The sequence below is a fragment of the Mus caroli genome, unplaced genomic scaffold (assembly GCF_978045245.1).
Source record: "Mus caroli unplaced genomic scaffold, Mus_caroli_1 scaffold_4, whole genome shotgun sequence".
NCBI classification, from domain to species: Eukaryota; Metazoa; Chordata; class Mammalia; order Rodentia; family Muridae; genus Mus; species Mus caroli.
Genome location: NW_028227259.1, coordinates 154,193,621 through 154,216,709, shown reverse-complemented (window position 1 = coordinate 154,216,709; position 23,089 = coordinate 154,193,621). Strand labels below are relative to the sequence as shown.

Genomic DNA, 23,089 nt, shown 5'->3' with positions numbered 1-23,089 from the left:
TTCATAGCTAGAATTTCCAATCTGAAAACATCATTAAAGTGAGTCTGATGGGAATCTGGGTTTGAATATTCATTTCTCCCTGGCCTTTGGAGTGGAACCCGGGAGGCAGTGGGAAGATGGTACTCAGAAACATTATTTACTAAGACCCCAGAGGGACCAGCAGGCATCCGGGCATTCTGAGTTAGCTGGAGAGATGGCTCGGTGGTTAGAGCCCTGGACATTCTGAGTTTATCCAGGCACTTCGGAAGGTCTGGGTCTCAGAGATCCCTTCAGGACAGTGTACAGGAATAGACACAGAACTCTCCAGAAGCAAACGGGGAGAGGGGAGTGTAAGGCAGTGAGAACCTCCTGCTTGCAGCAAACGTGCTTGAAAGACACCGTTAAAAAGCAGGGTTTATCCTGGTGCTTTTAGCGGACCCAAATAAAGATTTTTTTTTTTTTTTGCAATATGTTTTTTTTTAAATTTTCCTTGGCTCCATGGCTCCTTCGCAGAAGAGTTCCTTTACTCGCTAGAACAGGATTAAAACGTGAAGAGATGCTGATACTACAAAATCATCATGTGGCCTCTCTTGGAGAACACTTCAGCTTTCTTATTTGCTAATCACCACTGACATTTTATGTGGATTGTGTGGTTGCTGTAGCACAGGGGTCACTACAGCTTGTATGTAAGGATGTCCAATATCTGAATTGATGTCCAGTTAGTGTTGGTGAGGTATGTATTCGAGTGAGTCTTAGAAACAAACAATTAGACAATAAATAAGTGAGAGAATGAAGAGAGAAATGCGTACCTAACAGTTACTACTTGGGAAAGGGATCAGACAGCGGCGGGAGAATTTTCTTTTTAGAAATATGGTGCAGTGAACCTAGCACCTCATGTGGGTCAAGTGGTCTGCATTCTACATTCCCCAGCGGTTTAAATACATTCTTACACAGGACTGCGTTGTGCAAGGAATTCAGAGCAGAGTGAATATCTTGTGTAGTGTACGGATGCATCACCTGTCAATCAAAAAACTTACGGCCTATAAGAAAAGGTAGAACAGAAGGTGGGACTTCCGGTAGGCAGAAAGAATTCTGGGATAGAGCCAGGCATGGGAAGAGTCGCAGGGGGAAAATGTGAGGTGTACAGACGTGTGGTAGTCGAGCAGAGGTAACCAGCTACGTGGCAGAATGTAGAGTAGTGTAAGTTGGTTATTTTAAATTATTAGCTAGTCATGGAACGTGCCTAGCTCTATGGCCTAGATCTTTGTAAATATATTTTGAGTCATTATTCTGGGGAGCTTGGGGCTGGGAGGAAAACAGTCCCATGCAGTTGAGTCTTTATAATGAACTATGATGACATTGTCTATCTAGGGAAGAATCATGTTGAAGGCCAGAAGTTGGCTGTTTTAACTTAACAGCAGGTTAGGGCTGGAGAGCTAGCTCAGTGGTTAAGAGCACTGGCTGCTTTTCCAGAGGACTCAGATTCACTTCCTAGCACACACAAGGTGGCTCACAACTGTCTGTAACTCCAGTTCCAGAGAGCCAGTGTCCTCCCCTGGCTTCCAAAGCTGCTGGTGTGCATATTCACATATCTGCCTTTGTGAGACCCCGACTTAAGAGCGTTTCTACCTAGAAGGTAAAGCCCCTGGATGTTCCCCAAGCTTGTTTTCCCTGATCTCTAAAAATACAGCCAGAAAGAAGCTCTTTGTTCTCTATAGCCAGCAAAAAGCCTTTTTGTTTCTATACTTTACAACCAGAGATGCCTGCCTTCCTGTGCTGAGGACACAGAGATAAAAAAATTCAGAAAGAACTCACTCCCCACTCCTGCCCTGTAAATTTCACCAAGGACACCCAGAAGAGAAGAACTCTCCTCCCAACTCCTCCTAACTCTTCCCAACTCCTCCCAACTCTCCTTCCAACTCCTCCCAATTCCTCAGCTAGCTGTTAAAAGCCCCCTACTGTCACCGTTGGGGGGGAGGGGTATTGAACTCCCTGCCCTGCACGGCAGAGGGACTTCATCCTCAGCTAGCTGACAATAAAACCTCTTGCAGTTTGCATCAGGTGTGGTTTTCTCTCGGGTCATTGGGGTGCTGGCCAGCTCATCCGGGGACTTGAGCCGAGGCCCAGCTTCGGGGGTCTTACACCTTCACCACAAATAAATATTAAGTCTTTAAAACAATCACAACATGATATTTATAGACTTTGGTTATAAATTACACTCAAGCTTCCTAAAAACAAAGACCATGCTGCCCATCAGTGGGTGCCCACTGACACTGACTAAAGGACTGCTAAATCATGTGTTTTTAAATAGATGTCTATTAGACTAGAAATAGAAATCTATTTAACAAAAAGGAGTGTGATATTTAATGTTGTCTCTGGTGTAGTGGAACAAACCAGTGACCTCAGCACTTGGGAAGTGGAGGCAGGAGGGTCAGAAGTTCAAGGTCACCCTCAACTGCATACTAAGCTGGAGGTTGGCCCATGCTGTGGGAGACCCTGTCTCAGAATATTAAACAGTCAAAAGCCCTACATTTTAAACAAGCAAAACAAAACAAAAACATCAGTCTTTGGAGTCAAAAAAAAAAAAAAACTGTGTCAGGCTGAAATAGGTAATATAATATGGTTTTGGGTCAAGACAAATACATTTTAGCCAACAGATGGTCACCCAGGGGGAAGGAATCACAACATTTATAAAGAGGAATTGGCAGGAGTTTTGGTAACACTGGAACTAAATTGGCTGAAATTGTAAAATACCCAAACAACACTAAATTGTTTGAATGTTTGTCTTTGTGGGAATGTTCTTGTTAATTAAAAAGTAAGGATCTATCTTTATCCTGTGATTTCTTAAAGGAGATGGGACAGAGGAAAAGAAAGAAAGTCTTAGAGAATTTATGTCTGTGAATCTTTTCCAAAACAAAGTTACTACATACTTAATTCTTCACGAAGATCATGATTAGATTTTCCCTCTGAGCACAGTTCTCTGGATGGATGTATATGCAATTTCAAACACAGAGTGGCTTTTTATACAACCAAGTGGCCATAACAGCAGCTTTGCTATGACTTAGTTCATAATTGACAGTGGACAGTGGTGGTCAGGATTCCCTGGACACCCCTCCTGGGATGCCTGCCCCAGCATGAGAAACACCCACTAAGAATCAAATTTGTCTCTAAGCAAGATAGCCTCCCTACCATGGTAACCGGCACAATTAGCATGCTTTACTTACAGAGACTGAAGTTGTTTGAGACTTCCAAACTGGTTCTTGTGGACATACAGAAGAGGGTTGGATGACAGGTTCCTTATTTACCATTAGAGGAAGGGAGGGGATAATAAGTATGACTGTTATTATTATTTTGGAAGGCTGAGATGTTGCCACTTAAATCTGATGATGACACAGGGGAACTTACAGCTTCTGGAGAAGATGAAGGTCGCTGAAAAGGTGGACTGGGAGTTTTGTTATCATATTGTTAGACAGGTCCCTGTTGATGACAGTGAAAACCAAACACAATTACACTGGGGATAAGTGTCAGGGATGTCTCTCCCCACCGTTACTGTCTTCCCACTCGATGCAAGAGAAAACACGAGTCCAGTCCAACCAGGCTGCGAACTCATGACATGGCAAGACCCCATGAGTCAGTGAGGGGATTGATTTCCATCGCTGGCAGACCATGTAGCATCTTGCTCATCCAGTTCCTGTCTGGAATTTCCTCTCACCCTGTTGCCAGCACATTCTGCCTCTGAGATCTCTAACTCTTTTCCTCTTTGGAGTACACTGTGTGATTCCCACTCATTCCACATGTTTATCCAGCTGATCTTTTTGAGGTCAGGTCTTGAATCTTCTATTTATACTGCATTCCATCTAAATGGGCGTCAGCCACTCACTAGCTGCTCAGACAATCCTGAGTAGATAAATTTATATATTTTAAATATACCCCGCCCCTATTACTGGGGATTGAACCTTAGACCTCGTGCATGCTGGTCAAGTGCCTTTCCACTGAGCTACATTTGATGGTAGCTTAAATGCATTCTTATATAGTTCTGTTCTAATGAGATATACCATTGTCCAATCTAGAAAGAGTCATAGTATAGAGTCTAGAGACTGCGGCAAAGAGATCTGTTGCAATTGGAGACACAAATCTGTGGAGGGTCTGGAACATCTCTGAGTAGAGACAGTGTTAAGGAAGGATTAAACCTGTGTACAATCGCCTAATTAAGGATGAAGAAAAATAACTTAAAAAAAAAAAAAAACAACTGTTTTTTGGGTGTTTTGCCTGGATACATGCATACCACGTGCATGCAGTTCTCATGACGACCAGGAGAGGGCATCAGATCCTCCAGAAGCTACCGATGGTTGAAAGTTTCCATGTGGGTGCTAAGACCCAACACGGGTCCTCTAGAAGAGCTGCCAGTGCTCTTACCTGCTAAGCCATCTCTGCAGATGCCAAAGTATAAAATTTTAACTATTGTTGATATCTTGCAGTAGATATGGGCTGGCTGGCTAGAAATAACTATAGAGGTTTTTCCCTTTAAGAAAAGTTTACTTAAAGTAACAGCCAGGGTTAAGGTTTGGGCATGGTCTGTCCCCAGGTGTTATGTATGGAAGGCTTGATCTATAGCGTTGCCATGGTGGAGCCTTCAAGAGGAAGCGCCCAGTGAGGAGTGTGTAGGCCACTGATGGATACCCTCAGAAAATATTGTGGGATCCTGGATAGCTCCTGCAAGAGAAGAACCCCAGCAGGTCTGACCTGTGACTATCTCTTTGGCATCCCATCTCACCGTGCAGCCTCTGTGTACGTCCTTATCATGTTTACAGCAGAGGCTGAACTGGTGAATCTGACTGGTGTTGGACTTTAAAACCGTGGGCTTAACAAACCTTTTTTCTTGATAAAGGCACCCAGCCTCAGCTATGTTGTGACAGGGGCAGAAAACGAACAAGTAATCTATATCGTAAGGGAAGGGAAAAACAACAACAGCCCTGAAGCCTGGGAAGACGTCGAGTCACCATGGTCGCCAGGTTGGGCGGGGGCGTCTGCCTCGCTGCTACCTGGGACTTCCTTGGGAATTTTCCCTCCCGCACATCCGGGGTGGCAGTGCGCTGGGATGAGGAGGAGAGGGCTGGAGGAGGGGGCAACAACAGCAGCAACAACAAAATAAAACGTGAACGACAAGGGGTGGAGCCATCAGTCCAGGTTTATGGAAATTAGGAAGTGCTAGAAGACAGGCGAAGGGTTTGGTTTTATAGGTTTAGTAAAGGAAGTACAACTTTTCAGGTGAGAGTAAAGCATGACTAGAAAAAGCATGGCCCTGGCTACCATCCTCAGGGACACCTACAAGTGACTCAGCATGAGTGGAAGACAAAACTATATGGGGAGTTGGAGAGGAAATGCGTGGGTCCCTGGGTGGAAGATATGAGGGCCGTGCACAAGCATTGAGATCATGTGGGCGGGGGATGGGGGATGTTTCTAGAAATGTCATATTGCAGGCACCCACCCCAGGGGGCCGGCAACCTGCACTGAACCAGTCTCCTCTGCGATGGATGCTGACGGTTGAGAATCGAGCAGGTGAGCGGATGCAGTGCTTGAGATGACAGGGTGACAGTTACTGAAAGAGTTAGGAGGGAGGTGTCCACATGAACCATGTGAGGGCTGGCGGGGGCTTCTCGGAGTCACTAATAGGGATCAGGGTCTGAGAACATTTAGCCTTAGGAGGGAGCAAGAGGAAACCGACCTTAGGACTGGCTGTTGGGGTGGCCACTATTATCATTAAGATGGAAAATTCTAGCTAGAATAAGCACATTTGCAGCAAACTGCTGTTTAGCATTCTATGTGGTGGACTGCAGCCAAGTAGGGTGGGCTTCCCGTGACAGTACAGTGCTTGCTGGGACCAATTGAATCCCCAGGGAGGACAAAGAGTAAGCACACATGCATTCACGCACACCCAGAGTCTGCTTCCATCCGCGCTCTCTGCTATCCGAACCTGTGCCCAGGGCAACTGATCTAATGCTAGGTAGCTCCCTGAATCCAGGTCTGCATCCATTCTGCTGCAGACTGAAAGCCATATAGCGTGGTTCTCAACCTTCCTACTGCTGACACCTCTTAATACAGTTCCTCTTGTTGTGGTGACCCCAACCATAGAGTTATTTCATTGCTACTTTACAACTGTAATTTTGCTTCTATTATGAATTGTATTGTAAATATCCGACATGCAGGGTATCTGATGTGCTTCACCTGCTAACCACTCCGGATAACCATCCCTCTGGTCAGATACAATCAGCTAACAACACATCAATCAAGTCGCTCTTCATCTGGCATCCATTGGGAGTTAGCCATAGCAGCCATTAGATAAATACCATCCACGTGTTTGAGGCTGCAGAAAGCTCACCTCGTCCCCAACACACATATACATGACATTGACCCAAGGAAAATAGGCAGAGAAGGTAGGGCGGCCTGGCTCCTCTATCAATCCCAGCACATGACTGTAATGTGCTCTTGATGTCAGGATCATGTGTGCTTCCTTGATTGTTTTTTAGTGTCTAACAGTCTACAGAAGTTTGATTGTTCCAAGTAGAAAGAAAGTCTCCCTCATCATTTAGATTAATAATCTTGGAAGAGAGCAATCATATTCTTCCTAGTAGACCATGCTACTTACAGTTCTCCTAAATTTTTTAATGAAGAAAATGTCTTCTCTGGAACAAAACCAATTTGATTTCTAGGCAGAAACCTGAAAAACATGGTGAGAGTCAGCACTGGGTTTTGTTTTTTGTTTTTGTTTTTGTCTGCTGTCCCAATCTCCTGCTGGGAGATGCCACCGCTCACTACAGTGCAATTGAATAAGCCTCCTTTGAGGGCTCAATGGGATAGTTTTCTGGTTTGTAACCCGAGCCAAGGAAAACTTTGCTCCTGAGGATACCCAGTCCCTCAGTCCCTCAGGAAGCACTGCTGGAGAAGCTCCAAGCACGAGGGTGGTCTGAGAAGTTACACCTTGTTTGGTTTCTGATCATTCTTAAAACTGTCTTTTTAGAAATTTTTCTTTTTCCTTATTTTTCTCTGGTCACCTGTGGAATCAACAAGCATTGCTGAGTGCCTGCTATCCCCAGAAAACTCCAACTGCCAGAAACACAAACTAGTTGTGTTTCTTATAGCAGGAATGACAAGGTGCCGATTGGCCAGTTCACCTGCCCTTCCCCGCCCCCAGGACAGGCACGAACAGCCATCAGAATTGTCAGTCAGAGTCTATGACCAATCGGAATGCAGTAAATTGCTCCCACTTTCTTCAAGAACACAGACCCAGTTGATGAGTCTAGCCACTGTGCAGTAAAGCGATTTCATTTCACGGCAAATAAACACATCATTCTTTGCCCCTTTTCCATTACTGAACATTCACATCAAGGCTGGACACAAAGCCGTACTTTGAAATCCAGGGTCATCCTTTTCCTCAACTCTCCCAACCTACGGGCCTCTCGTACCGAAGTGCACGTGTACTTACAGAACCGTGAGCGAGTCGCACGTGAGGAAGGTGGAGTTCGTTACGTACTTTATTCCATTGTTTGCCAGATCCCTGAAAGCCACAGACACCATTGTATAAATCATCTGCTAATGGATGCTTCTCATTGATAGAACAGTTCTGAACTTTTCTTTCCTTAATTCTAGTCTATTTTTGGCATCTTTCCTAATGTTGGTGGGCTTTCTATAATTTATATGGTTTCTGTTTTCTTTCCAACTGATGATAAAACAACAACAACAATAATAAACCTAAGGGAAGGACCATTAGATATTTGGGGTGGGAGTATCTCTCTTGGCTGGGCACCATGCTGTTAGCTCTCCTTGGTGGTTTGAATGAGTCTCAGTCATTTGAATACTTGGTACCAGTAGGTGGCTCTTAGGGGGAGGACTAGGAGGTGTGATCTTGCTGGAGGAAGTATGTCACTGGGGGTTGGGTATTGAGGTTTCAAAAGACTCTTGCCACTTTGCTTCCTGTTTGGGGTTCTAGATGTGAGCTTTCAGCTGCTGTTCTGGCCACCTGCTGCCTGCCACCTTCACACTGCACCATAGACTCTGACCCTCTGGAAAAGTAAGGACAAAATAAATGCTCTCCTATAAGTAGCCTTGGTGACAGTAAAGACGAAGACACTATGCTATATGCTGGATTTCATTAGTCCCCCTCCCTTGGGCTGGTAGAACTCCAGTGTCTATGAAGCATTCCTGCAGGGTGTGGCATCATTATGCCCCATTCAACACACGAGCCAGGCCTCTGGGAGGCTGGGGTTATCATGTCCAGCTCGCCGTACACTTGGTAAGTGTCAGAGAACAGTCTTTCCCCATCAGATCTTTCTGAGTCCAAAGGCCAGACACTCAAGTGTCATGTGGCAATCTGGACCACTGCCCCACATTCTGACCCCATGCCAATCAGTATCTTGGTGAAGCTTGAGCCCACATTGTCCTGCACAGACTGTTCACCAGACTTAGGACATGAATCTTGGTCTGTGTGATATGAAAGCGTATGTAGGCCTCTTCTACCCGGACCTCCACGGAGAGGCTGATGCCCAATATAGCACTACTCTGCGTGTGCCAGGGGCACAGCTTCAGAGCCAGGGAACTTTCTAGACGCGTAGACTCCCAGGCTCCCCGGCAGACATGCTGGGTCAGAAGCTTCTCTTAGGATGCCCTCCTTGAGCTGTTCAGAAATGTCCTCAGGACTCCAGAGAGCCCTCGTGGGGACACTGCTTCCTGCCAGCTGGACCCTTGGCACAGCTGCCATCCTACACACTCGGAATGGCCTCAAGAACCTCTGTAATTCTCATTTTTAGCAGTGTAATGAGGCAGGGGGTGAGAAAAGAAAGCAAAATTTTAAACTAGTTTTTCTAATAGTCTCTGTCTCTGTCTTTCTCTTTCTGTCTCTTGCTCTCTGTCTGTCTCTGTCTCATTTAACTATATAGGCCTAGCTGGCTTAGAACTCTTATGTAGATCAGACTGGCCTCAAACTCACAGAGATCCACCTTCCTTTGCCTCCTGAGTGTTAAGATTAAAGGTGTGCACCACCATTTCTTGTCTTTTTCTCTCTTTTTGAGGCAGAGCCTTGTTAAACAACCCGGTTAGGCCTCATCTGTGAGATCTACCCGCCCCTTCTCTTTTCTGTTTCCCAGTATATAAATGAATATGTTAAATTCCTAAGTATTTTTGAGACTAGGTCTTATGGAGTCGAGCTTGGCCTCAGCCTATGTAGCTGAGAGTGGCCTTGAACTTCTGACCCCTCTGTTTCCACCTGACACGTATGAGGGAGGCACACGAGGCAGGGAATAGTGGGTGGTGGTGAAGCCATGAGACTCTCAAGTAGGTATTAGTTATAAGGCAAGAAAGAGTGGGAGTGGCTTAGCACAAGTATCTAACAAAAGCTGACTGGTCACCTATCACATGGTAGGCATGGTCTCAGTCCTGATTGGGCATGGTATATCCCTGTGGCTGGAAACACATAGGCATTCACTGAAGCAGACCAATGCATTCCGAGGGTGATATTCTGGGCGTTGAAAGGGAATGTTAGAGTTTAGCTAAAGGAATGACGGAGGAAGACTTTCCCAGCTTCAAGAAGCACATGAGCCTAGAAATGGTTGAGAACTGTGGTTTGCTGCGTCTCGACAGAAGGGGTGTATGGAGGACGGTGGAAAAAGAGTGGACGGGCAAGGGATGGTGGCGCTGGGAGAAACAGTTAAGGGATAATAAAATTACTTGGTAAAAGCAAGCCTTTGTAAAGTAAACACACAGAGACTTTGAAATGTCCCTTCTTAGACAATATCACATCGGCACTGATGTGTTGTTAGTCAGTTTGGTTAGAACAAGCAAGAGAAGAGAAGCCGAGTTACAGTGGACTCATGGAACTAGGTGCTGACAGAAAGAGCAGAAAACCCTGCTTGCTGTCTGTGGGCTGACTGTGTGGTAAGTTCGGGTTGGCTGCAGAAGGCTGAGCAAAGCCTTACATGTTTGGGTATACTCCAAGGACATTTTTATTTTAGTTCTTAAAGATTTGTTTCTTTTTATGTAACGTGTAGGAGGGTCTTGCCTGCATTCATGTCTGTGTAGCATATGCTCGGTGCCTGTAGAATACAGAAGAGGGCATCAGATTTCTTGGAACTGGAGTTTCAGGTGGTTGTAAGCTGCTGGGACTTGAACCCACGACCTCCCAAAGAGCAGCCAGCACTCTTAACTACTGGACCATCTATTTAGACCTCTTTTGTTTTCCTTTTGAGGCAGAGAATTCACTCTGTAATCCAGGCCTGGTTTAAACTCTCAATCCACCTGCCTCAACCTCCCAAGTGCCGTGTTCCAGCTATCCTCAAAAGATACTTAATCATTTTATTCCACAAGCTTATCTTGTGGAATAAGATAAACTTATCTCAGCAAGTGTATACCAATTCCCTGCTGCCCCCCCCCTCCTTGAAAGAGCTTTGAAAGAGCTTTAAAAAACGGGAAGTAACCGTTAGACTTTGGATTGGGAGAGACATCCTAGAATCCACGTCTTGCCTCCTTCATCCTAGCACAGAACAGGTTCAATCCCTAATGAATACTCACACCCAGTTGAGTTGAGGCATCTGAGCACACAACGTTTCAGGAAGGGCCTCGAGCCGGTTACCCACCATGGACCTTCACACAGAGAAAACGGCGGTTAGACACAAAATGACTAAGTTACATTAACAAGAGGAGTTCTGCTCTTCCACAGTTTTGAAAATTGTCCGCTGTAATTTATATACCAGGATCAAGTCTTTGTATATAACTATGCCTTTACACATAGTGCTTACGTGTGTGTGTGTGTGTATGTGTGTATGTGTGAAGCACTAAGGTGCTGCCAGCCTCTGGTTGTGTGCATTTGGTGTGCATCCTAAGACAAGGGTTCCTCAACTTAATTTTAAGATGTAAAACTAAAGCAAGTAGCAGGCAATAACTGTGAAGTTCATGACGGCTCCCCTTGTGTGCTGCAAGAGGAGCATGTGATTTACAGAGCCATTAGTTCTTGAGATGTTTTCTCAGAGTTTATTAATCAATTACTGCGTGAAAGAGCCACACTGGAAACAGCACTAAACGGAAGATGTGACAGCAAGGGGGACTGTAGAAAGCAAACAGATGGTGAACATGCTAAGATACACGACTAACTGGTGATGCTGTAGTCCCTGTGATGAATGGACCAGTCACAGTGGATGCTGCATCATCCACTGTAAAGGAACATGGCAAGCCCCCGCCCGCCTGGCAGTTATCCTAGGATATTAACAATGGAAGCACAAGAGGGAAACGGTCCATCCGTAGACAAAACTTGGAATTGTCATTGGCTGTCACTTTCCTCTAGTGAAAACGGAGTTGGAGGCTGGAGAGATGGCTCAGTGGCTGAGAGCAGTGGCTGCTTTTGCAGAGGACCCTGCTTCAGTTGGCCGCTCACAACTGACTGTAACTCTAGTCCCAGGGGATTGTCTGCCCTCTTCTGGCCCCTGTGGGCACTGCATGCATGTGGTACACAGACAAGCAGGCAGGCAAGACACTTGTGCCCAAGAAATAAAAATAACAAATCTTTTAAAAAACGGAGTTGGAACTGTGCTCCTATGCTCCTGTGTGATCCTGTTATACTTCATTCAGTTTAACTAGGGTTTCAGGAAATAAAAAACAAACTTTTGTTCAACCGCTACAGATGAAAACATGGCTTATTCCTTTAGGAGACGAGAGAAGATGAACAGCAGTGAGCAGCAAGCTTAAGTAAGATACGCATCGTAAGCGGTCCAGCTACTGTCTTTGATTTAGCAACAATAACTATAGTTTGAAGGGAGGAAGGGAGGAAGGGAGGAAGGGAGGAAGGATACTTACAAGAAAAACAAGGAGTTTAACCCCATAAAGGACTTCTGTGAGATTCTGGTGATCGGGTTGTCATCTAAAATTCTGACAAAACACATCAAAATGTTTCCAATGTTAGGGATATTTCTGAAAGAAACCCAGGGAAAATATAAAAGACCCACGAGAAAGCAGACTCTCAACATTTGACCAGTTCCTTCCCCATGGGACACAGTTGTCTGTTCCTTGATTCTAGGATGGGACAGTCTCCTCTAGATTCCTGTAGCTCTTCTCCCAGCACATATCAAGTTGGGCCTGATCTCTCTCTCTGCATCTGCCTGACAAGCATTTCCTGGCTGAACGGAGGAGGGATGAACACCCCACCCCACCCCACCCCCACACCTCACATAACATAACGGCTATGAGCTGTTCATGTCTGAAGGGAATTCTATATCTTCATCACAGAGGAGAGATAACATATGGTTGAAGAGACAGAAGTATTGAACCAGATTTAAGCATCACACAGTGTTTGCGTATCTTGGAACTGCACACGGTGCCTGCTAATCTGAACAATTTTCATGCTTTTATCTATCAGAAAAATTTAAAATGTGTTTCCTTAATGACTGGTTAGATAGGTCATCTTTTTCACATGCTAATTTTTCTATTTCCAAAAAAACAAAAACAAAAACAATGATTTTTTTTTTTTTTACTTGCAATGGGCGTACCCATCTTCCTCCTCCCATTCCTCCTGGTCCCTCCTCCCCCTTCCCTACTTACACAAACTTTGTATCCTTTTTATTTTTAAATCCTTCCAATCCAGTATGTGCTGCCCATATACTCTCTGGTGTGGGAAATGTCCAACTGAGCATGGTTCTACCAATAGCCACACCCTTAGAGAAAACTGTTTCTCCCTCTCCTAACAGCTATTGACTGCCAATAGCTCCTCAGTGGGGGGTGGGACTTCATGCCCCTCCCCCGCCATGCCCCTCCCCTTTCTTATTTTCTTCCCTTGCTCCCTCTTTCCCTTAGCATGGGAATATGTATTTTGAGGAATTCGTGTGGCATCGTGGATAAAGCACCAACAGACAAGTGCAAACCTTTAACAGACACTGTCTTGTGCCCCTCAAAGAGTAAATGATAGTATAATTCTTAGAAAAAAATCACATTTTAAACATTTATTTTTGTTTTATGGTTATGGGTGTTTTTGCCTGGACATACAATTTTGCATTATGTGTGTGTCTGGTACCCACAGAGACTGGGCATGTGACAATGCCCATAACATTCCTTGAAAAGAAGGAGTCATTGAGACAAGGGATAAGGAAGTTGGTTGGGACATTAGCCCGGCGACCAGGCTCACACAGGTCTAGATGAAGCTGAAGCCCTGGACTTTCCATCAGCCAGGCCAATTTGCAGCCACTGAACAAGGCAACAGAGCCTTCTACAGCCCAGTCACTTAGTGTGCCAAGGAATACACGAGCAGCTGCTAGGAGATGCCTGCAGATGGTGCTGTTGGCTCAGGGGGGAAGATGCCTGGTGTTAGTAGAACCTCAAGCTTTTCTCTGGCTGCCTTGGGGACCAGAGCAAGCCCCAGAAGAGAGAGGAGTTCTTCTCTCTCAGGGGCACATGACAACGTTGGAGGTACTTTTCTGTTGTCACAACTCTTAAGAGAAGTTGCATTGCTGGCATGGAGTGAGCAGAGGCCTCCTGCAACGCACAGGGCACCTTGTCTTCTCTGGAGAAAAGAATTAAATACGTCAAGATGTCCATAGTGCTGGGGTCAAGGACTTTCTGTTCTTGGTGACCCTGGATGGCTGCCTGGCTTGGCCAGGTTGTCACTGGGTGCTGAGGCTCCCCTATAATGACACGGCCAGATTCCTGTTCTGCCCAACCATCACCTGACCTAACCGTGTCTGAATTGCTCGGGCAAAATGCTCCAGATTATATGTGAGTCAGAAACATAATAAACCAGAGATATCCCAGACTGGAAACTACCCAAGCATTGTTGTAAATCACTAAGACTGTGACCATTTGTGGGAGAGAGAAAAGCCAAGATACTTACAGCCAAGCAAGCTGATGCAAGTCTTTGAATATCCCAGGCCTGAGAGAGGTAATGCAGTTGTGGCTGAGATACCTACAAACAATACGGGTGGGCTCATTAGGCAAACTCCACACTCCAGTCAGCCACATACAATTAGACTGATGGGATTTTACAGTTTGGGTATCTGCTTCTTCAAGCATGTTCTGAATGAGAAGAAGCAGAGGCAGGGGTGGGAGAGGGATGGCAGGGGACGGGGTGAGGGGGCAACTGTGAAGCACCCAGAACTACAAGCCCAGACAGGGTCACAGTATGACCAGGGCGAGCAATGCAGCCAAGAACAATATTGGGGAATGGTACATTAGGTTGGAGTATAAAGAAATATAGAGAGAGCAGAATATATAGAGTAGTTCTGACTTGTGTCCTTTTTTGGTTATATTCTTGGTACGTTACTATTTATACATATACACATATATGTGTATATGTATAAATAGTATATATATACATATACATATACATATACATATACATATACATATACATATACATATACATATACATATACATATATATTCATTGAGCAAAGGTGGGGGTGGAGGGGTGGATAAAATACTGAGATGCTGTGGAAGTAGTCTAACAACAAGACGAAAATGTTAACCTTGGATGATAATACATACAATGAAGGAGAATATAAGCTTTTGTTTTTGTTTTTGTTTTTGTTTTTTAATATTGTTGGCACAGGAGATCAAACCCGAGACCTTGAATCTCACATTAGGCAAATGCTCTGAGCCATACCCCAAACCCTAACATGATTACCCTGTAGTCTTCTAAGATTTCTTCTGTTTCTCTGCACCCCTCAGTTCAGTATGGAACCCCACCCCTGCCTGAGGCTACCTTTTCAGTCTTTTCTTCAAATGATACCCATGGGATAGTGATGAAGGAGTTACTCACAGTATTTGTAGATTATGTAATCCAAGGAATGCTCTCCTGGAGATGTGTGTGATGCAGTTGTGCTGAAGGTATCTGTAGGAGCAAGACAGGAAAGTCAGGTGATAACAGTGCGTGGGCTTTAAGCTTAAATTGTTGTGTGTGAGCAGTTTTGCTTTTTCCACCTAAAGGCAGTGGGTGAGATTGGATAAAGCAAGACAAGGCATGCGATGAAGACTGGCCATCTATGATCTGTACCACTGAAGTCTTGTGTGTGGGTGTATGCGTGCATGAGGTGTGTGTGTGTGTGTGAGTGTGAGTGTGTGTGTATATGTGTGCATGTGTGTATATGTGTGTGTGGTGTATGTTTGCATGTGTGTGTGCGCATGTGTATGTACATGTGTATGTATGTATGTGTGCACATGCATGCATGTTTGTGTGTGTGTGTTGCAGCTAGTCTTTTTTTATTCAATCAGGAGCTCCAGCAGCCATCCTTTCTAGCTTGTAGTAGCTGCTGGCCATGAGAGACTGAGTGGCCTTTCTGTGGACTATGTTAGCACCACACTGCACCTTTAGTTCCTCATTCATCTTCATTGTGTTCTCAGGGACAAAAGAGGAGCCCTTTGGGTCTTTTCTAGTTGTAGAGCAAGAAGCAAGTGAACCAGCCCTGTGCTCAGGGTTTCAGCTGCTGCTGAACCAGGGCTGCTATGCTCTGTCAACGTCCAGGACCCTGAGTCACAGCAACTTGAAAATACAGAATTGGTTCAGGAATAGCAGGACTGGGGCATCTGTGGAAAGAACACACACTTCGTGCCTTCATTATACCATAGGAAGTCAGCCCTGAATTTGTATTTTCTAAACCCAGCCTGGGCAGGAAACAGCCATGCTGACAGTAGTGATGACTACATAGTGGGGTTTTTATTTGTATGGTGTGTGTGTGTGTCTGTCTTGTATGTGTTCGTGTGTGTATGTATGTCTCTGTTTCTGTGTTTGGGTGTCTGTGTGTGTCTATCTGTGTGTGTATGTATGTTTTTGTGTCTCTGTGTATGTAGTCTCTGTGTATATATCTGTTTGTGTGTGTGTGTTACGCTGAGGACTGAACCCTCAGGCAGGCTAGTCAACCATTTTACTACTGAGCTACACTGCCAACTCCTACATAATGTACTTTGCTTTGATGTCCCTCATTTCTGTTTGCAGCAATGCTTACAGCATTGCACAAGGCTGTGCCAATGACTACTACAAAACCATGGGCAGAACATGCCTGTATCTGCTGTCTAACTAGAATTTGAACTTCATTCTACTGCAGTTATTCCCTTGGGACCATGAGTATGTTGCAAAAATAACAGGAGTTGGACATTCTTACATCCCAAGGCATCAGAGGAAGAAGCCAAGACCACCATCCTCAGTGCAAAAGCAGTCATACTTCATGCATACCCACATGTGGGAAGTGGTGCTGGTGCAGGGCATCTGCACTACACCTGTGCCCACATACAAAGCACCAATTCCAATCCTGCAAAGGAAACTTGAGAGGAAGTATGAGCTACTGCATCCGAACTCCTCCCTCTGACCCCAAATGCCTGCTTCTTGCCCCATGCCTGTGGGGAGATGCTTCCCAGTGTGGCAGAAACCCCTCAAGATTCTACTCTGCATAGGACAAACAGACAGATAGACAGACAGACAGAGATTGGTATCTGTCAGAAGAGCAGAGGCATGCCTAAACAGAATGAAAGAGAATGTGGTGATTTGGATAGCGCAAAGACCACCAAAACAACAGAAAGGAATATGCTATGTTAGTAAAAAGGCCCACTGAGATTTCTCTTAAATATAAAATTCCCTCTCCAGCTAGGCTGGTTCCATTTTATTTGAGATGATTTTTTAACCAGAGGATGCGACACCATGCTTTTTCTACTTGGAGAAGAGATGGTGCGATTGCAAACCGGGAGTTCAACCTTGTGCTTTCATATCGGAAGCCAAAGGAAAGATATGTTCAAATCCAGGACCTGCCTGATTCCTTGGGCACCCACAAACTGGTCTCCTCTCACCAACATGACTTAAGATCACAGCCCCTTAAATAGCAGAGAGCCGCTAGTCTGAGCTTTAGCTGTTGGCTGTCGCTGTGGAGAGACTGAGTCTCAGGTCTCAAGTCTCCGGCGTGGACTGAAGCTCTCCCCCTGGTGTCTACTTCCTTTTTCCAAAAGAGCCATTTAAAGTGTGAGAATGGAAACATTATGATTTGGCAAGCAGTGTCTCATTCTATTTAAAACTGAGACATGAGTCCGTTAAGTGCGTGTCACACTGAGCCGCTCGCCGAGGAACAGCTTCCTGGATCACGAATCCCCGGTCTTCACTATTCAAGCGGAACACTGGGAACTTGTGTACCAAACCTAAGCAAATAAATACTTTAACGATACACATGTTCATGAGCTATTTTTAAATGTAACACAATGTACTTCAGAACTAGGCAGGCACCTTTAATTATGTTTCATTGCCAATGATTGATTGCATTTAATAAGAACTGAGGTTAAGAAGAAATACCTAATTCTTATAGGGCTACATTACAGCAAGGAGAACGGCTTTTGGTTTCCATGGCGGTCATGACAAAGCAAACAGCTGACCCCATAAATTGTATTTCATTTCTCTGAAAGGTCATCTCAAACTACTTCTTCAACTTTAGAAAATCCCCTCACTTTAAGAGATTATTAAGATAACAAAATTGATCCACAGTGAGAGGAAATTTATATTCATTGAGCAATGCTTATTCATCTGGCAATTAAAACTAAATTTTGATGTAGGGTAATTTTTTTTTCTCTCTCTCAATGTCAGAATGACCGAAACTGCACCATGGGGATTTACAGGGGTCCAGACTGGAGATTCAGTGGACAGGAAGTTCAGCGCTGTCTCAGGGTGATACACTGTCAGCAAGGAGGGCTAGCTTTTACCTTTTGGGCACCAATCACATAAACTGTTTGCACATGCCTTCTTCCTGTAGATAACAGCTACCCAAAGTAGGGATGCAGACAAGGAGGAAGGGTGTGGTTAGAGGTGCCCAGTGTTGGGTCTCCTGTTTGAATGAGCTAATGGTTCTCCTCTTGCTCCTCAGGCGCTCATCTTTCTTCCCAGACAGAAAGCACAGGATGGAATTATGCTCAGGGCGGGACAGCACATGTCAGTAGAAACCCTGGGATGCAGTGACCAGTTTCTCTCCATCCCTAGGTTTCCATTGTGATAGCTTAAGTACTGTTGGGTTCATTAGAAGCCCTGGCCTCTGCTTGTGATTTTTCTACTACCAAATTATAGATCCCAATTGAGTCCCTTAACTTTCGTATACCAGCTGACTCATGTCTAAGGTGGTCTAATTAGGAATTTTTACAACTTCTATGACACCTGATGAAACAGTTTGTTAGAGTTGGCGCCTTCATGCCCCCCCAAAGGCTCACATGTTCAAGGCTCAGATCTCATCTGAGTGCTGTTGTGAAGGGAACAAACTTCAAGAGATGGGACCAGAGAGAGGTTTCCACCCCAGCTTCTCTCTCCTCCTTATTCTCATTTGTTTCCTGGTAAGGAGGTTTGACTGCATCTGGGGTTGCGTAGATGATAAGCAGAGCAGGTAAGATAGTAATGTACACCCCCACACAGCTCTGCTAGTTGGGATTCCTCCAGGGACTTATTTTCTTGTTTTAGCTTACCTGTCTTTAACTTCATGAATGTGGAGTGAATGGTAGTATTTCTGGAGACTTTCCTTTTATGCTAGGCATTGAAGGATAAAAGAAGAAACGGTTTCTGCCAGGGATTCAGCATGTGAAAATTTCCTTTGTTGGTATTAGAATCTAGACTATTGGTCAACCTTGGCAGATATAGCATCTTCAGAGACCCAGAGGAACTCGGCTTGGAAGGACTGATAGACAAGCACCCAAGCTACGAACCTGAGTGTTATACCCACAAATATCAATAGGAGGCATCATGCTGACCTATCTAATATGACTATTTAAACACTCCAATATGAAGATTATGAAGTAGATTGATGAGGGGCTGGAAAGATGGCTCAGTGGTTAAGAGCACTGGCTGCTCTCCCAGAGGATTCTTGTTCAATTCCCAGAACCCAAACCACATGTAACTCCAGTTCCAGGAACTCTGATGCCCTCTTCTGGTACCTGTGGGAACTGCATGCATGTGGTGCATGTGCTATGGCAGGCAGGAGTCACCCACAAAACGAAAATTAAATCACATCCTTTATAAAAGCAAAGTGGAGATCATGGATTGCTTTGTAAAGAAGGAATGAAGCAAAGGCCTTTGGGTCATATCAAGTGACAAGTTCATGAAACTTGGGGAGGAGCCTGAAGGCTCATCTCTGCTCTCCCACAGAGAATACCCAGCAGTGCCAGATCCTAGTTGTTGTTTGTCTTGAACTCTAATAGCATGTGGTCTCTTTCTATCACTACCACTGTCATCACTGTCGTCATCATCACCACCACCACTACCATCACCACCACCACCACCACCACCACCACCACCACCACCATCACGCCTTTGCCCCTATTATTCTGGGAAAGACTTGAGGCTGTGTATTGAGATAGTTTATCTGAAGCCCAAGTCAACCCTCTGAAGATGGTTAAGTGAAACTGTGCTCTAAACTATGGAATGAAAATGAAGCCCCCTTTCCAGTGCTTTACTTCTAAGCTTAAGTTTAGAACCAGAGTTAGCGATACATGTAAAAACTACTCAACCTCAAGTCGGTTCTCAGATCAAAAGCATCTTAAAACACCACAGGAGCTTAAAACACTGTCAGTGCACCCTTCTCAGTTACGCACATCTTTCTGAGTTCTGTGTATCTGCTGAAGACCTTGACTGGAAGTCTGTGGATTTTGTTTTTCTTAAGAGATCTGAAATAGAAATCAAAACATTTTTTTTTTGTTGTTGTTGTTACTTTAAGGCAAGCCCGTGATGTAGCCCTGGCTAGCCCAGGCTTTTCTTGATCTGTATCCTCTCACCTTAGCCAGTTAGTGCTATAGACTAGATATGGGTGTGATGAGTTCACACTTTCTCTCTTATCTCTGAATAGGTCAACAAGACATAAGAACAAGTAGAGGCCAAGCCAGCAGAAGATTTCAACCATATCAGACATGCCCAGTGAGGATATGACTACAGATCCCTGAGGGCCTTAAGTTTCTGCAAAATTCAGGAAATTGTGCATGATCTACAACAGTTAGCTTCATAGATCTTTCTATCTCTGCAGTCTTGATGGATTATCAGGTTTACAAGTGAGATGACATAGCCTGCTCCCCTTCCTCATCAGCAGGAGCACAGGAGTACCAGCATGGAAGTCAGAGCACACTGGATAATTACCCCAGGCCATAGACATCACAAGGTAAACATTAGCTAGGCTCCTCTAGCAGATCATATTTTCCTGAGGAGGGAGCATATCAACTTTACTGGTGCCTGGTTTTAGAAGAAGCTCCAGGGGTTGGAGAGATGGCTCAGTGCTGAAGAGCACTGGCTGCTCTTGCAGAAGACCGGGGTTTGATTCCCAGCATCTACATGGTGGCTCACAACCATCTGTAACTCCAGTTTCATGATCTCTGACGCCATCTTCTGGCCTCTATGGGTACTGCACACACATGGTGCACATACATCCATGGAGGCGACACTCATATACATCTTTTTAAAAGTACTTCCAATTATTTGTTCATTTTATTATCTATAATTTATAGCACTATAGGGTTTTCTGTGGCCTTATGAGACTTTAGGCACAACTATCTTGTTTTTACTCACAGTAATGTTACATTGCTGGAAACCTTTGGCACAGCTTTTAAGTCAGCCTTTACACATTCCAGTTCATTTTCTCTGCAGTAACAGTGCTGTGGATACTGGCTGAGAACTAGGGAGAAAAGACAAAAAAAAAAAAAGTGTACTTATTTATGACAGCAACTAACATTTTTCTCTTTTCATCAACTACATAGCAGTTTATATCTATTAATGGAGCCACTGAGCCCTTCCTAAAAGCAAGTAAGAACCCTCCCCAAGTCAGAAATAGACCAGTGATGTGTTCATCTCATCTCTAGCTCCTGAAGTCATCTCAGACACATAGAACAGGTGAGCAGGAAAAAAACCCACAGGCATAGACAAATAATATCAGACAAATCAGATCAGACCATGTACTAAAACAGGATTAAGTTCTGTTCAATGAAAAGCATCATAAGTTTGAGTGAGTCTCCATGGTGATGACTGATCAGCTCAGCAGCATGAAGGAGTTGCTAAATAAATGCTTGCTGATTTGCCTGCAGTTCCTATGTCTTGAGTCATACATCATAGAGGAGCAGAGAAAGACAGAGGATTTCTACGGCATCTTTAATTTCTCTGCTGATCCTATGGATATTTGATTTGGTGCAGCTAAGGAAGTGGAAGTTAATTTTTATTTCTATCACTATTGTAATTAGTTAACAAAGTGTTAGACATAGGGCCTTGTTATAGAGAACATACCTTCCGTCTTGACCCCCTGAGTAATGGTATTGAATGAATACATGTGCTGTGGTGTGGGCCCAGCCTACTAACATCCACTGAACTGTGAGTATAAATTCCCTCTAATTGCTTATCCTTTTTTCTATCACACTTAAAGCGAATTTAGCTGCACATTGGCAGCAAATCCACCACAGCTATTACTGAATTCCCACATACTGCAAGAGATGCCTCCAGTCTATAACATCTTGGATGATATTATGCGGTCTACGCGATAATTAGCTCATCCCAATGAAGAGAACGTCAATATGCTTTGTTTAATGTTTATTGACATCAAGAATATTATACATGTATTATTAAATCGAAGCTTGGTCAGAAAGTACTTGCCAACAAAAGACTTTCACGTGGTGAAGCTGGGTGTGCTGCTTAAAGCAGAAACATAGCGAGACTGAGTGGTTCAAGTAGAGATGCTCAGTGGCTAGAGCACTGGCGATTCCTGCAGAGGACCTGGGTTCAGTTCCCAGCACCCAAATGGTGACTCACAACCATCTGTAACTCTGTTTCTAAGGGATCTGGTGCCCTCTTCTGGCTTCCTCGGGTACTAAGTATGTCTGTGGTGCATATACATGCATGCAGGCAAAACATACACATAAAAATGAAACTAAGCGAATCTTTAAGAAGGCAGAAATGTGGGCGTTTCTTCACCCTCCATATCCTACAATGCAGTCAGGCCAACGCCCTATTCTGTGGGTGGTCCTGAAAGGCCGGTCCCACCTCCTGCCACCTTACTTACCCCAAGATTTTTCTTGGACTTAGCTTTGTAGCCATTGTCTGTACTGATGTCATATTAATCAGCACCAACTTCATTCTTTCCACTCAGTTAGCCCAGGTCCCATTGGTTGTGGATCTGTCTTGTGCCTGATATAAGATTCTGTAATGTCTCTACCTGGCCTTCAAGACCTAGTTGTCGGTAGCTACCCGCCCCACCCACCCAGAAATTCTGACAGTCACAGCAGACATGGTGCTCCAAGCTTGGGTTTTCTTCTCATCCATGGTCTGCCTCTGAGGGGGCCATTTTAGAACATCTGGTCCTGATTCTGACTGTTCCCTATTTACTGTTAAAAGCTAAAAAACAAAACCAGAGACCCAATCCAACCAAACACACAGATTTGCCATTGTGTGTGAAGTGAGCTCCAGATGCAATGTGCTAGGAAGAGGCTGTTAGAATTTTTACTTTTCATTTTTACTAATCTTGTCATTTTTTAAAAATTATATTTTTGTTTTCTGTTTTATTTTTTCAAGTAGTGAAAAGTTTTTTTTTGAAGTCTCAATAAGGCAGAGTTTTACTTTTTATATATATATTTTTTATTAGGTATTTTCCTCATTTACATTTCCAATGCTATTCCAAAAGTCCCTTTAATAAGAGTGAGCCTACCAGGAAGGACGTGAAAGTGGTCTTCATTCTCACACAGGTGACAGTGTCTTTTCCCTGTGGGTGGGGTCCTGACCTCATGGTCTTTCATGATTGGCTAGTTTTTAAAGAATTCGACAAAAAGAAATTAAGGGGGGCAGCCACTTAAACTGAAGAATGTAGCAGGGCCTCAAGGATTCATTGGGTGTGTGGTGGGGCAGATAAAGAGATTCGAATTCCCTGCCATAAACAGTTTTTATGGTACTTGGTAGAAAAAGACTCATTTACTATTCCTTACAAATTCTTCCACTTCTCTTAAACATTTTTTTCCTTCAAACTCTGAGACGTTGCTCATTCCTTCCTGGAGTAAGAAGCTGCCGTAGTGGGGTATCTGTTAAATAGTAGGTAATAAGAAAGAAGCCCGATCAGGCCCCTGGGATGAAAATGAATTATTGCATCTATTGCTCAGTTTAAGGCGAGCC

General features: G+C 44.3%; 1 protein-coding gene across 1 annotated transcript in view; it reads right to left on the bottom strand.

Annotated features, from left to right (window-relative positions):
- The window catches only part of Rxfp2 (relaxin family peptide receptor 2), a 63,528-nt gene that overhangs the window by 18,536 nt on the left and 21,903 nt on the right, over nt 1-23,089 (bottom strand). Inside the window, exons 4-13 of the mRNA XM_021162802.2 lie at nt 20,513-20,618; nt 19,552-19,623; nt 14,768-14,839; nt 13,841-13,912; nt 11,818-11,889; nt 10,540-10,611; nt 7,463-7,534; nt 6,626-6,697; nt 3,385-3,456; nt 3,204-3,275 (exon numbers count right to left, since the gene is read on the bottom strand). Of these exons, the coding sequence (XP_021018461.1) occupies nt 3,204-3,275; nt 3,385-3,456; nt 6,626-6,697; nt 7,463-7,534; nt 10,540-10,611; nt 11,818-11,889; nt 13,841-13,912; nt 14,768-14,839; nt 19,552-19,623; nt 20,513-20,618 (754 nt within the window). The remainder of the gene's footprint in view (nt 1-3,203; nt 3,276-3,384; nt 3,457-6,625; nt 6,698-7,462; nt 7,535-10,539; nt 10,612-11,817; nt 11,890-13,840; nt 13,913-14,767; nt 14,840-19,551; nt 19,624-20,512; nt 20,619-23,089) is intronic.